At 35.8% G+C, this 17,408-nt stretch overlaps 1 protein-coding gene across 3 annotated transcripts in view; it reads left to right on the top strand.

Annotated features, from left to right (window-relative positions):
• Window positions 1-16,011, top strand: part of TNKS2 (tankyrase 2) — a 53,536-nt gene extending 37,525 nt beyond the window's left edge. For all 3 annotated transcript variants that reach the window (XM_039335990.1, XM_039335991.1, XM_039335992.1), the window contains 9 exons: window positions 590-839; window positions 1,333-1,415; window positions 2,816-2,936; window positions 3,110-3,207; window positions 3,849-3,923; window positions 6,337-6,442; window positions 7,343-7,529; window positions 8,842-8,998; window positions 14,261-16,011. In XM_039335990.1, coding sequence (XP_039191924.1) covers window positions 590-839; window positions 1,333-1,415; window positions 2,816-2,936; window positions 3,110-3,207; window positions 3,849-3,923; window positions 6,337-6,442; window positions 7,343-7,529; window positions 8,842-8,998; window positions 14,261-14,323 — 1,140 coding nt within the window. In that variant the 3' untranslated portion in view covers window positions 14,324-16,011. The remainder of the gene's footprint in view (window positions 1-589; window positions 840-1,332; window positions 1,416-2,815; window positions 2,937-3,109; window positions 3,208-3,848; window positions 3,924-6,336; window positions 6,443-7,342; window positions 7,530-8,841; window positions 8,999-14,260) is intronic.
• Window positions 16,012-17,408: the final 1,397 nt, after the last annotated feature.

Consider the following 17,408-nt stretch of genomic DNA (forward strand, 5'->3'; position numbering starts at 1 on the left):
GTGTATAGAGCCAATTGTTTGATGTTTGAATTGTGTCGATGTCCCAATATTTCTGGACCTGACTGTACCACGAGTAATGTAAATACATTCAGTTAAGTCCAAAATCGCCCATTCATTGTTATGTTTAAATTGGCACCATTGTGCATTTAGCTGTATCCTATAAGCATTTAGTGATTTTAAATTGCTATCCTACAGCTGTGTACTCTGAAGTATGTTCCTCTGAATTCAGCAGGGCACTCTCCCAGGTAAGTTGAGTATAGGATCGTAGGTTACAAATGCAGCATTTTAATCTTTAAGCCTATGAGAGGTAGCTTAGAAAGCAAGGGAGTGATCCTATTCAAGTTTGTAGCAGGAAATAGATTTTAATCTGACCCTTAATCAGAACTAAAATTTAAGTATGACTCAGTCTTGGCATCGGAGTTACCATACTCAAGGAACCTTTGGGCCAGAATATCTGAAACGACATTGTAAGTAACAAAAAGAAAATTGGAATAATTCAAGTAAAGCACCTGTTTATCTAACCTTGCAACTTAACTTGCATGCATTTGTGACTATTTTAACAAAATGTAATTTTTTTTTAAATTTCCAGGCAGATGATGTTAGCGCACTCTTGGCAGCTGCCATGCCAGTTTTCGCCTTGCCATCTTGTTATAAGCCTCAGGTTATAAATGTATCTCAGAATACAGGAACTTCAGCTGATTCACTTTCTTCCATGCCGTCCAGCCCATCTAATTTGTCAGCTGCCAGTAGTCTGGACAGCTTGTCTGGTAGCTTTTCTGAACTCTCAGTTGTTAATACAAACAGTGCTGAAGGAACTTCTAGTTTGGAAAAGAAAGAAGGTGAGTCTAGCATTTTCTGCTGGGTCAGCTTGAAGTTGCTAAATGAAGGGCAGTTTACTTATGCATTAAGACTAACATCTAATGATGATCTGATTAAAACTGTGTTTCTGCATCACAGATTCATATTTATTTGATATAATTTTAATACAGAATCGTAGGAGGGACTGTTAGTCCAACATCTTTCTCAGTGCAAGAATCCAAATGAAAGTATATTTAAGTGATCATTTAAATACCTATCTGTGAGTTAAATGTATCTATGTTTGACTTGAAGCTTACATAAATGAGCAGCCATGAAACTGATTTATTCAATTTCTAATATCTTAAGATTTTGGAAGTCTTGTGTATCTTTTTCCTGGAAAAAATTAGCATCATGAAAGTCATTAATTGTGGGCTTCGACATGTTATGTTTACTGTAGGATTTCCCTACATTCTAGCCCAAAAAAGTTTTTTAAGCTTGTTCTTATATGTAACTAATAATAACTTTCATATTTAGTTCTCAGTGTAGATTTTAGCATCAATCAATTTGTGAGAAATCTTGGACTTGAACATTTGATTGACATACTTGAAAGAGAGCAGGTAAGTAACCGTTTTAGTTTGGAAACCAAGTAAACAATAAATTTTAAGGGAAACTGTTGCAAAATCATTGATTTAAATTTTAGCTTGGGAGAAAGCTCATAACCAGGATTTGTGGAGATTGATTATATCTTGAATTTCAAACAGCTAAGTTAAAATACTGATGAATGCACACCAGCATTCACTCTTCCAGTTCCTTAAAACATTTCTTAAATTAATTAAGATATATTTTAGAGAATTGACTTTGTCTGCAAATTATTTTTGCTAGTCTTCAGGAAATATAAAGATATGAACACCGATTTACCCATATTAATTAATAATTATACCAATAATTCAAAGTTCCAATTGTGCTAAACATGAACACCTTTTTAAGGAAATGATATTTTTATTTTTATTACATCATGTTTTACTAATAAAGTGAATTAAATTTGTTGATCCAGATAAAAAGAATTATGCAAGAAGCTTCCACATATTCAGCATCTTCTAAGGCAGCAGTCCCAACCCCCGGTCCATGGACCGGCACTGGGTTGCAGCATGCCGGCAACCGGGCCGCACAAACAAGTGAAGCCCCGTGGGATGCAGGCAGCATGCAAAACCACGCCTCCTCTGGTCTGTGGAAAAACCTTTCTCCATGGAACCGGTCCCTGGTGCCCACAAGGTTGGGGGCTGCTGTTCTAAGGCATCATTTTTGCCTCCTGTCATTACTCATTGATCTTTTGAAGTATAATCTGGTACAATTCTCTCCCTCTTTTTTCTGGTATGGCAAATCAGAGTTCACAATTTACAATAAAATAGATTGATATTGTCCTTTGGGCTATATGGTCAGTTTGGATATAGCTGTTTTGCATATGAAGAAGTAGCATTCATATCTGAGTTTCGATTGTGTAGCTGCAAACCTTGTATGGCTTGTTGCATCTTAAAGCCCTTGTGTGAAACATTTGAAATATGTAATATAATACTTCCTATCCTAGCATTTCAAACTATTTTATTTTAATTAAATTTATTAGTGTTTTAAATTAGTGATAATGATAATAAAACAATAAGACATGTATCTGTTATTCAAGCAGTAGACTGTGACATATTTTCTTAAATACATTTTAAAGAAAAACATGTTAAGATTTATTTTCAAAATGCAGAATATATTTCCATGGTTAATTAAGAAAACAAATTGTGATCCGATAATCCTTTTTGATAAGCTAGGTTTTTTTTAATTGTACTTTAATCAGACAAAGGTTTTTGTTGTTAGCATGTCATAACTATTTCACTCTTGTTTCTAAGCATTAAATAGCAGTATGGCTTCTGTAAAAACATTACCAGTTGAAATGCAAAAATCTGACCACAATTTTGAATTCTTATAAAGAAAACTAATAATTTTAATATTTAATAATTCATTTTCTTTGCAGATAACATTGGATGTACTTGTTGAAATGGGGCACAGAGAATTAAAAGAAATTGGAATTAATGCTTATGGTCATAGACACAAAATAATTAAAGGAGTTGAGAGACTGATCTCTGGACAGCAAGGTATGTTATAATAAATAAAATATTTAATTAAACTACATTTTATACATTTCTATAGTTCAAAATTGTAGCATTGCAGTTTTTATTTATTTTAATCACCCCCAAAAAAGTGGGTGAGTCATCAGTACGTCTAAAATGTATTCAAGATGCAGTGCTAATGTTGCTGTTTCTCTTAGGTCTTAACACATATCTAACATTGAATACTTCGGGCAGCGGGACGATTCTTATAGATCTCTCTCCTGATGATAAAGAGTTTCAGTCGGTGGAGGATGAGGTATATTATTAATGTATATCTTTAAATTCTCAAACGTGTCTAGCGACCTTAAATATTATGTCTAGTATTAATTAAATCTATTGCTATAAAATACAATAAATGTAACTGTAATTTTCTTGGTATGACTGATTCAGCAATCAACCCTGACTTCTTGGGGAACAATTAGTCATAATTTCATGTTATTGTTTTCCACTCTTCAAACCCAAGGGCAGTTTACAGTGTAATGTAATCACAGTTATGGTAATAGTAAGTTATCTTTTGAGAGAGCCAGTTTGGTGTGGTGGTAAAGGTATTAGGCTAGAAACCAGGTGGCTTCAAGAATCAGACAAGATTGAACAGGAGGAAAAAAATGTTTTGAGATGGATTATACTGTAGTAAGCAGTACTCGTGACTGTCTCCAAAGAATTAATTGAAATGAGGACTAATGTAAATTTCATCCACTATCTACCTGCTTCAAATGAGAATATATGAATCTACATTTGAGATTCTGCAAAATAAGCCGATGCCAGTTTCCCCGGTAGGGAACACTGATCAATTATGAGGAAATTATTTCTAGACAAGAAAGTTTTATTCAGCTGATTTAAATTTGGATGTTTTGATTTAGATTTTATTTATATATTTGTGTATATTTTAATATTAAGATGCAAAGCACTGTACGAGAGCACAGAGATGGTGGCCATGCTGGTGGAATTTTCAACAGATACAACATCTTAAAGGTAATGTGTAGGTAACTCTGGTATCCTTCTCTTAAGTGAGTAGTTAATTTTAAAAGCTGAAAGGGGTTAGGTAGTGGCTTCTAAATAATGCATTATTTTTAAAGAAATTTGGGAGTTAAAAATCTTTGTCTACAGCTAATTGATGACTGATTGACATTTTAGTTGAAGTTATTCTGCTGTGTGGATGATTTTTTCCTTAACATTTATTATTATTTAACATTATAATTTCATTTGAATTTGTGATTTTAACTGTATGTATACCCTTATTCAGTCATTAAATAATGAGGGAAAAATTATTTAATCCCTGCTGATTTTGTACATTTTCCCACTGACAAATGATCAGTCTATAATTTGAATGGTAGGTTTATTTTAACAGTGAGAGACAGAATAACAAAAAAATCCAGGAAAATGCATTTCCAAAAAGTTATAAATTGATTTGCATTTTAATGAGTGAAATAAATATTTGATCCCCTATCAATCAGCAAGATTTCTGGCTCCCAGGTATCTTTTATACAGGTAACGAGCTGAGATTACAGTAGGAGCACTCTCTTAAAGGGAGTGCTCCTAATGTCAGCTCGTTACCTGTATAAAAGACACCTGTCCACAGAAGCAATCAATCAAATCAGATTCCAAACTCTCTACCATGGCCAAGACCAGAGAGCTATCCAAGGATGTCAGGGACAAGATTGTAGACCTACACAAAGCTGGAATGGCAGTGCTTGTTTGTAATTAAAAAAAAAAAAAGTGCTGGAACTCACACATGTCATACAACCCTCCTTGCCTATCCTACAAGGTTCTATCCAAAAAAGGTGCCGGAACTCGGTTCTGGGCATTCTATGACAAAAAAAGCCCTGTGGAATGGGATACAAGACTGTCGTCAAGCAGCTTGGTGAGAAGGTGACAACAGTTGGTGCAATGATTCGCAAATGGAAGAAACACAAAATAACTGCCAATCTCCATGCAAGATCTCACCTCATGGAGTTTCAATGATCATAAGAATGGTGAGGAATCAACCCAGAACTGCATGGGAAGATCTTGTCAATAATCTCAAGGCAGCTGGGACAATAATCACCAAGAAAACAATTGGTAACACACTACGCCATGAAGGACTGAAATCCTGCAGCGCCCGCAAGGTCTCCCTGCTCTAGAATGCATATATACAGGTCCGTCTGAAGTTTGCCAATGGACATCTCAATGATTCAGAGGAGAACTGGGTGAAAGTGTTGTGGTCAGATGAGACCAAAATCGAGTTCTTTGGCATCAGCTCAACTCGCCGTATTTGGAGGAGGAGGAATGCTGCCTATGACCTTAAGAACACCATCCCCACCATCAAACACGGAGGTGGAAACATTATACTTTGGGGGTGTTTTTCTGCTAAAGGGACAGGACAACTTTACCAGATCAAAGGGACAATGGATGGGCCCATGTGCCATCAAATCTTGGGTGAGAACCTCCTTCCCTCAGCCAGGGCATTGAAAATGGCTCATGGATGGGTATTCCAGCATGGCAATGACCCAAAACACACTGCCAAGGCAACAAAGGAGTGGCTCAAGAAGAAGTACATTAAGGTCCTGGAATGACCTAGCCAGTCTGCAGACCTTAATCCCATAGAAAATCTGTGGAGAGAGCTGAAGCTTTGAGCTGCCAAACATCAGCCTCGAAACCTCAATGACTTGGAGAGATCTGCAAAGAGGAGTGGGACAAAATCCCTCCTGAGATGTGTGCAAACCTGGTGGCCAACTACAAGAAACGTCTGACTGCTGTGATTGCCAACAAGGGTTTTGCCACCAAATACTAAGTCATGTTTTGCGAAGGAGTCAAATACTTATTTCATTCATTAAAATGTAAATCAATTTATAACTTTTTTGAAATGCGTTTTTCTGGATTTTTTTGTTGTTACTCTGTCTCTCACTGATAAAATAAACCTACCATTCAAATTATAGACTGATCATTTCTTTGTCAGTGGGCAAACATACAAAATCAGTACGGGATCAAATAATTTTTTCTCTCACTACCTGAAAAATATAAATATGATCAGTTCAAATGCAAATAATAGGTAGTTCAAAATAGGTAGTCCTCAATTTAGGACCAGTTGCTTAGTGTCCATTTTGACATTATGATGGACCCCCCCCCCCCCAAAAAAAAGCTACTTACAGTTGGCATCCCCCCCCCAAGGTCACAAGACTATTTTGGGCACTTGGTCATAAGTTGAGGACTACCTATTGTTAAAATTTTAGTTTTAGATAAGATTTTATATTATCAAGAGTTCTAGAAAAAGAAAGTTTATATTACCAGTAAGGATTTATTTAAGGAAGAATTATGATCTCTTTATTCCATATTCATTGCATAGTGGCATTACTATCAGAAGGTATGGAAGAAGATTGATTGAAATTTTGGATTTTTTTCTCCCTAGATACAAAAAGTATGTAACAAAAAGCTTTGGGAAAGATACACTCATAGGAGGAAAGAGGTTTCTGAAGAGAATCATAATCATGCTAATGAAAGGATGTTGTTCCATGGTATTTCATTTTTTCTAAAAATTATATTGTATTTCTTCAGATGATTTCAGTATATTGTTCATTGTTAGAAATTCTGATTGTTGTATATACAAGATCTTTATTGACTTTTAACCAATAATTGATTAATTGGTATAGTAAAAGAGTTCTTGTGCAACTCAATTCAAATCCTGTTAAAGAATTTCCAGAGTATGTAGCCTGTAAATACATACTATATATACATTGATTCAAAATAACTAGACTGTAATGATATCTGTCAGGCACAAACAACCAGATCCATGCCTGTAGAGTTCAAACTAGCTATTTTATTGTTCTCTGCCTATAATACAGGAATCTCCCTCGACAGGCAGCTTTCATCTGGGAAAGACCAAATAAGACTCAAAGGCATGGAAAGGAAGGGTCAGACCTTGCTCTGTCATGTTTATATAACAAATCCAGGCTAATTCCCTGCTTAACCTCCCCCCATTCCGCCGGATTGGGATGGTTACTTTCCAACAATATCACAGTATATATTTTATCTAAAGAAGTTAGATCACAATGTGCATTTCCAGTGTCTCCAACAGCCCTATATAAAACTGAATCTTTAGTGGTTGTGTATGCCTAATTTAGAATCAGGTGTTGGTTCTATAGCACAATCATAGATTTGCAGACCTCAAGCCAATTTGTCTCTAATGCACTAAATCAATGCTAATTAAGGAATATGTAGATTAGTTGTAACCATATCAGATTTTTGTATCATGTTCTTCCTCCACCTCCACTCCCAATGTTTAATTCAGTCACAGTTTTTTTCTGGGTTAAAAATTCAAGTGTGTTTTTCTGCATAAGTGGCAAAAACTTTATGTTTAAATATGGTAAAAATACTTCCATTCGAAGAATATAAAAACCACTTTGTTTTATATTCAGGCTCTCCTTTTGTGAATGCAATTATTCATAAAGGCTTTGATGAGAGGCATGCCTACATAGGAGGAATGTTTGGAGCAGGAATTTATTTTGCTGAAAATTCTTCCAAAAGCAACCAGTATGTCTATGGTATTGGTGGTGGCACAGGTTGCCCCATTCACAAAGATAGGTCCTGTTACATCTGCCATAGGTAAGTTATATTTATTTTTATAGCTACATGCTCCTTTTCAGAGAATCTTACTTGGCACAGAGATTTCAGTGGGTCTAAACAAATAAAATAACAGGAAAAACCAAATGCACAGGTATAGAATAGGTGGTACCTGGCTCAATAGTTGTTACTATGAGAGAGATCCAGTTGTCCTAGTGAACCACCACTTAATGAGCTAGGAACATACTATAGAGGCCAAAAAAGCCAGTGCAGTCCCAGGTTCCATCAACCTGGGATCGAGAATATCAAGATCACATGAAATGATAGTACCTCTTTATACTGCGCTGGTATGACACACGTAGAATACTGCATCCAGTTTTGTATCGCCCTAATACAGAGCTGAGACTGTCTAGTCCCGTGGTTCTTAACCTTTTTGAACGAATCACCCCCTTGAGCCAATGAGGAAGTTGTCATCGACCCCCTCCCCCAAAATAACCTCTCAATCACAACATAGGAAATAATTCTTCAATTTATGCAAACACTTTTTTTGTTTTCTTTAAAATTGTCATCAGGACATATCGATGCAAATAATTTATTTCCAGTCTTTTTCCCATATCTCCCATATTCTGGCCAATGGCGCGCCACTGTATGGGTAGAGGCTGCTGCGCAATGCGCATAAAGATAAGTGATGCGTCTTCACATATGTGCGGCGTTCTGTACTGAAGCTAGCTGGAGGAACATTTGAAAACACAATTCAGTCCACTAATAGCGAGCGATCTGATGTTTTTGTACAACAGATATACAGCAATTCACCGTATGAAAAAGTCTCAAAGGTGTCCCCAAAACTTCTTGCTCCATCGCCCCCTTTTCGTTCCATCGCCCCCCTGAAAAATGAAATTGCCCCCTGGGGGGCAATATCACCCAGGTTAAGAACCACTGGTCTAGTCTAACAAGCAGAAGGACTAGAGGTGACTTGATAGCAGTTTTCCAATATTTGAGGCCTGTCAGAGAGAAATGCAGTCAACTATTCTCCAAAGTACCCTGGGGCAAGCAAAGTAGCAGATGGAAGATTAATCGGTGAGAGATCCAACTTAGAATTAAGGAAAAATTTCCTGATAGTCAGGAACAATTAATAACAGCTTGCCTCCAGAAGATGTGTGCACTCCTTCACTGGAGGTTTCCAAGAAGAGGTCTCTGCTATAGGAGTAGTTGAATGGAAAGAGAAAGGCATTTTAATTGATTAAAATAATGTTTATTATTTTAACAAACCGTCATCCACAATGTTTGCATAGTACTCAGGGTTACTTTTCTTTTTTACACGTTTAATAATGAAATCTTCTCTTGTTTAATATAGGCAGTTGCTTTTTTGCCGGGTAACTTTGGGCAAATCCTTCCTACAGTTCAGTGCTATGAAAATGGCTCATTCTCCCCCAGGACACCATTCAGTTACTGGACGACCTAGTGTGAATGGACTAGCTTTAGCAGAATATGTCATCTACAGAGGAGAACAGGTAATGTATTTGGGATTGTAAATATTGGAATGTACGATATTCACTGATCTGGAAATGGAATATTATGAAGAAGTCTCACTTTGAAACATGTCAAATGTCTCTAATCTAGATCCTGGACATTGTATTCATAGGTCAGCAAATCTTGCACATCTAATATAAACACATGTTTTCCTTAAATGTATGAAAATTCATTCATAATTCTCATTTTTTTATTTTGCTTTACTCTTAATGTGTAGCATAATTTTAGGTCCTCAGGATGTCACCTGTTAGCAGTAATATGCCAGCAAATATCATTTTGGGTTTTATTTTTTTAAAAAACTAAAATAATGAAATGGGAGTGTGGACATGTTACAAAACAAAGTACAGTATTTTTAGAACTTCTCTGGGTCCCAGAGGTGTTTTTAGAAAATAAAAAGGTAACATTTGAAAATGTTACTACAAAAGATAAGCTGAGCTTTTAATGCATTGCCTTAATGCATTGCCTTTTCTTATAAATCACTGAGAGCCTACCTAGAATAGAGTAGCATAGATATCTTGGTAATAAGACTTCCGGTTCCACCTCATAGCGACGCAGCCAAGGGATCACGGGGCTCCTCACCCCATGGCTGGTTTCGCCCTGCCAGACAATCATTAAAGTTTGGGAGACAAAAAATACCAAACTTGTGTTTTTTATTCCCAACAGCATTCACAAAAATACAGGAAAAACTCCTGGGCAAGTTGAATACACTAATTTGGAAAACTACTTGGCAAAAGAAGAAGGCTAGAATCAGATCTGAGAGATCTAATGCGATCTACCTGAGGAAGTACTATATGATTAAACACTTGTTTGAATATGATTAAAAGGAGAGATAAATTATGGATATAAAGGGGTCTCATAGTAAGAGAGATAAGACATACAAGTAGTATAGTAATTTGTTAGAGAATTTTAATTTCTCTATTGGTGAAAAATAAATCAGAACCTCCCACAGTGGACTGCATTTAGCTGATTCAAATAACTATATTTATATAAAAATATTTACAATACCATTCTTCTTTATAGCAACATAGCTTAATGAAGACTTCTTACAGAGACAGATCAGAGACAAAACCTGAGACTCGAAATCCAGCTAACTCAACACTCTTTTGCACAGACTCAGTAGCACTTTCTTCCCATTGGCTGACTGAGTTACCACATGACTCTTCCTGTTCATGAATATTCCAACACTCCTCCCTTCATGACAGGAAGAGACATCAGACCTATTGACTTAATACATTCTTAAATTGTGAAAAAACTTTGTGCCACTAACCTGGCCTTATACTGTATATCATTATTTGGCAATACCTTTTTCTTATATACCCACTTACAACCCACAGCTTTGGTTCCCTGTGGCAAAGTCACTGATTTAAATACTTCATGGTCTCCCATGGATTTCATCTCTTTATCCATGGTCTCCTTCCATTTTTCTTGTTCAGCTTTTGGTAATGCCAACACCTCTTTATAACTTCTTGGCTCATACCACACATTGCAAACCTTTACCTTGCTGGCAGAATACCTGTCAGGCGGAATTCCTTTATTACATCGCTCTGATCTATGTGGTATTAACTGCTCCTGTGTCTCAAGTCTTTCTGGTTTCATGTCTTGTTCAGCTTCTCCTCCCTGAACATTGACATCTTCAATAAACATTTTTTCATCATTAGATGAGTTATTGTCACTAAACAGATCACTGTCATTAAGTGAGACATACCCAGAATTTGCATTCTGTCCCAATTTTGTTCTGCAAAAATTAGCAGACCTTGAAATTATAATTCTTTCACTTCCATCGCTAAAGCTATACCCTTTTGACCCTGGCTCATAGCCCACAAACCTGAGCTTTCTTGCTTTTTGCTGTCCCTTTCTTCTGATTACTTTCGGAATATGTACCCATGCAGTACTTCCAAAAATTCTCAAATGTGCCAGTGATGGCTTTCTCCCATATAGAATGGCAAATGGAGTATTATTAATGGAGGAACTCCACAGCCTGTTAACTATATAATTGGCAGTCAATATGGCTTCTCCCCAATATGACCTGCTCATACCAGAATCCTCCAATAATGAATCTTTCATTGTTTGCAAAACACCATTCCTTCTTTCAGCTACACCGTTCTCTGCTGCTGTGTAAGGATTTGTACGTCTGTGTCTTATCCCCAACTGCCCCAACCATTGTTGGAATTTAGTTGACATAAATTCAGTACCTCTGTCAGTTTGCAACTGACACACTTGTTGTCTGTACCTTCTCTCTACAAAACTTACCCACTGTTTGAATTGTTGTAGCACCTCTGTCTTTGCTCTAAGCAAGTAGCAAAACGAATACCTGCTATAATCATCAACAATTACCAGTGCATATTTTGCTCCTCCCAAACTGGCTTGCATAGGTCCCACCAGATCTCCATGGACCAGCTCTAGAACTCTTTTTGTTTGTCTTGTGCTACATTTACTAACTGGGAATGCCTTTGACTTTGATGCTTTGCATACTGCACAGTCCAAATATGTTTTGCATCCCTTCAAATTTAGCCCTTCTGCAAAATCTTGCATTTGCTGCAAAACTTTAAAGCTTGCATGGCCAAGTCTTCTATGTAGAAGATGAACACATGAATCATGCTCTGCAACATTCTTAAATATATGGGAACATTGAACCTTTTGTCCCTGCAATACATATAGATTATCTTCCTTTATGCCTTCTGCACAAATATTCCCATTCCTTTTGATGAGACATTTCCCATTTACAAAAATGACCTCAAAACCTTGTTTGTCTAAATTAGACACACTTAACAAATTATGTTCCATCTCAGGTACACAAAGCACATTGGTAAACTTTGATTCCAAATATGGAATTTTTACATCGCCTCTTCCAATGACTTTTGCTTTCTGGCCATTTGCCAAAGCCACAGCTTCTTGTGCTACTGGAACAAACCTGCAAAATAATTCAGAGTCATTAACAATTGTTTGACTTGCCCCAGCCACTTGTCTCTGTTGTTGCTATTGCAAACTTTTGCAACACCAAAATGTTCCTTTTGCAAAACAGTCCTTTTTCCTTGCACAAATGTCTTTTTCTGCAAACAGTTCCTCTGCAAATGTGTGCTCGCTCCACAGTCTTTACTTGTAAAGCTCTCTGCTTGCAAAATCTCTCTTTTGTTGCAATTTGGTCCGGGTCTGATCTGCTTGTTTCTTCTCCTCTGGAGACTTGCAGTCTGGACCCCCTCCTCAGGAATTTCTCCTCCTCCTCGTGGCTGCTTTAAAATGGCGTTTTTCTTCTTCATTAAGCAAACATGCCTTTAAAGCTTCAAAATTTAGTTCTTGCTCTTCTTTACACTCAAATATGGCAGAAACTGTGTCCCAGGTTTTATCTAAACTGTTCAACACCAATAAAACCTTCTGGGACTCAGGGAATTTAATCCCACGTTGTTCTAAGTCCAAAAATAAACTTTGCATTTTATTTAAATGCTGTTCCACAGATTCACCTGGTTGAAAACAGGCCCTGTAAAGTTTTCTTGACAATTGCACTATATTGCATGCAGAAACATTCACGTGCACAGCTCTCAATTTCAACCAAATCTCCTTTGCAGTCTTTAAATTTGCAACATTTAGAAATTGTTCATCATCTAAATTCAACATAAGATAAGCTATTGCTTGATCATGGCTTTTCTGATCTGCAGCTGCAAATACTTGTGGTGGATTTTCAACAGCATACCACAGCTCTTTTGCTTTCAGCAAACATTCCATTTTTGCAGCCCACACAATGTAATTCTTCTGGCCCAAACGAGGCACACAGCTTTCTTTAAATTCCATTGCAGCCATTCTGCTAATTCTGCCTTGTTCTTATACTTTCTAAACACAGGCAATTTCTTCCAGCTTTAAATTACAATGCAATCCTTAGTAAGCTCTGGGCCCATAACCTGTTAGAGAATTTTAATTTCTCTATTGGTGAAAAATAAATCAGAAGCTCTCACAGTTGACTGCATTTAGCTGATTCAAATAACTTTATATTTATATAAAAATATTTACAATACCATTCTTCTTTATAGCAACATAGCTTAATGAAGACTTCTTACAGAGACAGATCAGAGACAAAACCTGAGACTCGAAATCCAGCTCCTAACTCAATACTCTTTTGCACAGACTCAGTAGCACTTTCTTCCCATTGGCTGACTGAGTTACCACATGACTCTTCCTGTTCATGAATATTCCAACATAATTTTTATAATATATGAAATGTGAAAATATTGGGGTGATGAATATGAATGAAATGGTTGGATATTTAAAGGTTGCTAACTTTGAGAAAACTGTGACTGATATAAATGGTTTGAAATCAGAGGGAAAGTAAAGTTTAAATAAGCATTTTGAAAACAGGACATGTAGTGATTTAATAAGATGATTACTATAAATACAACTGAAATATATGATAAAAAAGATGCTATGTGCTGATGTTACTGTTATTTGTATAAATACAAGAAAAAGGTTTATATTTAACTTTATATGTATTGAATTTTAAGAATGATATTTGCTAAATGTTGATAGAAGAATACCATTGGATGGAGATAAGATCAAAGAAATTTATCACTAATTAACATATTGATTATGGAATTATAGAATTAATCATTATTGATTGTTTTTTAAACATTGGACCCAGATAACACGCTATTTACTAAGCACTAAAGAATGTTATTGGAAAAATTAATAAAATACATTAAAAAAAGATATTTTGATAATAAATAAATAAACTGGGGGCTGCAGAAAGAATTTTGGGAATTATATAATTACTTGCAGATACTCCCTGTAGCAGGCATGTTGGTGGGCCAGATGTGTCACGCCAAAACCGCGCCCACCCCATTGCCGGCAATGGGGGGAAAGTTGCAATACGTCACATGATGTCGCAAGTTTGACATGCCTTCCCTATAGTCTCATTTTGACCATGGGCCTTTCATGGCAGCCATTTTGTGAATATGCCATTTATCTTTCAAAACTGCAAATACCTCACTGGACCAAAAATAATGGGGACTTCTGGCACTGATTTGGCAGTTTCTTGCTTTCAGTAAAGTTTATTTCAATATTAAATGAGTATAGTTAAAGCAATAATTCTTGTTTCTTCATTCAAAACTGGTACATTACATATCTTCTAACTATTTTAACTTGCCATACATATTTTTCGCCACCAATATTTGGTTTTACTTACTCTAAATATTTTGACCACCAATAATATCTTTTTTAAAATGTGAAGAAATAATAATCTCATTTTTATCTTTCAGGCCTATCCAGAATATTTGATTACCTACCAGATTGTGAAGCCTGAAATTGCCACAGAAGCTTGAAACTCCAGCTATTTTACAAAGATCAAATTTAGCAATACTCTTAATTGCTAATATATACACTTATATCGTTCCTTCCCCTCTTCCCCAACTTGGTGGTAGAAAATGTGAATAAAATCTAACATTTTTGACAGATGAAGCTTTAATAACTGTATAGTAAGTTTTCTAAAAATTCAGAAACTTTTTCAGCACTTTAACAGATCTCATTCCAGGTGACACTGGTTTGTCTGTACTAAATTATAAAACAGATATTAACTTGAACTTTGTTTTCTATTTGCCATTTCAGTGAAATCTAACAACTTGTTGCTATACAGGAACTCATTTTATTAAAAGTGTGTTCTTTAAAACACTACATTTACACAGAGAACGATTGCATTTGTAAAACTGTAAATAAGAACTTTTCTACTAGCCTGATATTTATTTGCATTGTATTTGTAAAATGTTTCAGAACTGCAGTACATGGAAAACTTCATTTAAATGTCACACACACACACACACCCCGTCTGCATTTCATCACAAATAGCTGTGAAAAGGACCTCTTGAAAGTCTTGCATCATTTGGCTTTTCTTCAGTTAATTGAGTTTAATGGAGGAAAATGTATTCCAGGAGATTGTTCCAGATTGTGCACATTCCTGAGGAATCTAGTAAACATTCCACTTACTCATCACATTGATCACTACTTAAAATATCTTTTGAATGGGGATAGGTTAGCTGATTATTTGTCTAATGTAGAGAAACTTTTTGATTCTCATTATAACAGGGTATTTAAGACTGAACAAGCATATCTTCTTGATTTCTGTTTCGGTATAAAATGGTGTGCTATAAAAGCAAAATGAATCTTGCATGCGGGACAAAGGGGGTACCCACATCCTTCAAAACACTGAAGACTTTTTCACACACCCTTTTCTAAAATGTAGTTTCCTTATTCCTTCAGTTCAATCAAGGTATTTTTCATCTTTACAGGTTCATATGTAAAATATATATCTATATATATAAAATTCAATTTTTTCCATTGATCCAATTTTAAATGAGGCAGTTAATTGCAGTTCTTCAACCTTTCAGACCGTGTCCCATGATATATTTTTAATTATAGATCATTCATACATTATGGTTTTTAACAATTGCCAAGAGTGCTTAAATTGTCTGGTTCATATGGTATCTTAGATTTGAGTCTTAATTAATTTGCAGTGCACATGTAGTCAGTGCATGAATGGTTATAAAATCATGTGAAAAATATAGTAAACATCACTTCGTTGTGATCGCTGCTGGATAAAGGACAGTTCAGTTGAATAAAAGAGGTCTTTGCACTGCATGTTTTCTATTCACTAGCTTAGCCAAATACCTAAACAAGTATTCATGCAAACTATGCTAACTATGATTTTGAAAACCTTTTTTCATTATTGAAAATATTTCATTCTTTGTGAATGATTGTTTAATGTGATGTAAATTATTGTGATATTGGTAGCATTTTAAATGGTACCATGGGGTTGGTAAGAATGTTTTTAATTTTGCATGGCATTCCTATTTTTCAGATGGCAAAATGTGTAATGGTTTTGATTGTGTTGAGTTGAGGTGAACTTCAAGCCTCCTGTGCAATTAGAGCTTTATTCATCTTGAAAGTGTCTTATCTGTATTGTATCGCATTCTTCACCATTCATCCTAAATAAACTTCATTCACAAGCTTTTGGGTAGCATGTAGTATGATTGTAAGTTGTTATTAAAAATTAATACAGGAGTATTATTTAAATGGAATTATTATATTTGTTTCCTATTATATGGGTGTTTTTGACTCTGGCCATATATCTAAAATCACCCTGATTTTTGGAGAGCTTACACAAAGTTCACTCAACTCTAATATCTATTTCTCTCATATGGCGCATAATGTACTCTCTTCGTAATATTCTTATATTGTAAGTTTTAAGTAATATTGATTTATGTATCAGAACAATGCAAATATCAAGATGGCTTTTCATTTTAGGATAAAGTCTTTGTTTTACTTTGTTTTGTTTTAAATCCACAGAGACATGTTTAAAAGTGGGTAGAGGCAGAACAAAAAAAAAGTTTACTATAATTCAGTTAATATCTAAAGATTAAAATAAATTGTTTATAAACCACAAATCACTCTTACAGCTATATGTTCAGGATAGAAATAAGGTAAGGTAAAGTAGCTTGACAGGGAAGAAAAGAAAAAGATAGGTGGTAAATTCATAACAGATTTTTCTGCTAGTCGCAGCAATTTAACAGTCTATACCAGGCGTGTCAAACTCACTTGATGTGTCGCGACATATTGCGACTTTTTTGCCATTGCCGACAATGGGATGGCGCGGTTTTGCTATGATGCATCCAGCCCACAGGCTGACAGTTTGACACCCCTGGTCTATACCAAGTTCCTCCAAATAAATTCTTACTTAAATATAGTAAGGATTTGTCCTGTGATGCATCATGAAATTCTGCAGCACTCCTATTTAAGGGTGAGTTAGTTGAAGGATGCTAACCTCAACTCCTGTCATCCCTCCATGCGTAGATGGTGAATGCTGCAATGGAAAAGCATAGATGCTTCTGCCACAGTTTCTGTGGAATCAGTGAGGGAAGGAAGTTTCTCATTCATAGATTTGCAGTTGTCCAATATTCTCACTGTCAGACCCTGGTCCAATTTCAAAGATTGGGGGGAGTTCTGATCTAAGAGAAACGTTTTGTGGTGCTGAGTGGGATGTTTTGAAGTATTCTTCAACACCCTCTTGTTTAATCTTAGAACTGCTTTATAGGAAGAAGTTCACGGCTTTTTAAAATTTTTAATGATGTGTTGTATCTTGGTGACAATGGAATTGGTAGGTTGATTTTCAGTGTTTGTGTGCATAATTGAATAATTCTAAAACTTGTATTTAAAGCATTTTCTTGCAAAGCTGTATGAGTACAGCATTAGCTCTTAAACCTTTTGATATGGTCTATGTGAACTTTCGTTTTCCCTGTCTTCAGCGCTATAGTGTGGCATTTCTCAGAATGAGTGCATAGATAAGGCTTCGAGATTCCCAATTTCATTAAGCTTGATGCATGGAATCTGATCGCACTACACACACAGTTGAATTAA

The sequence above is a fragment of the Crotalus tigris genome, unplaced genomic scaffold (genome assembly GCF_016545835.1).
Source record: "Crotalus tigris isolate CLP2741 ecotype Arizona unplaced genomic scaffold, ASM1654583v1 scf7180000017663.5292952, whole genome shotgun sequence".
NCBI classification, from domain to species: Eukaryota; Metazoa; Chordata; class Lepidosauria; order Squamata; family Viperidae; genus Crotalus; species Crotalus tigris.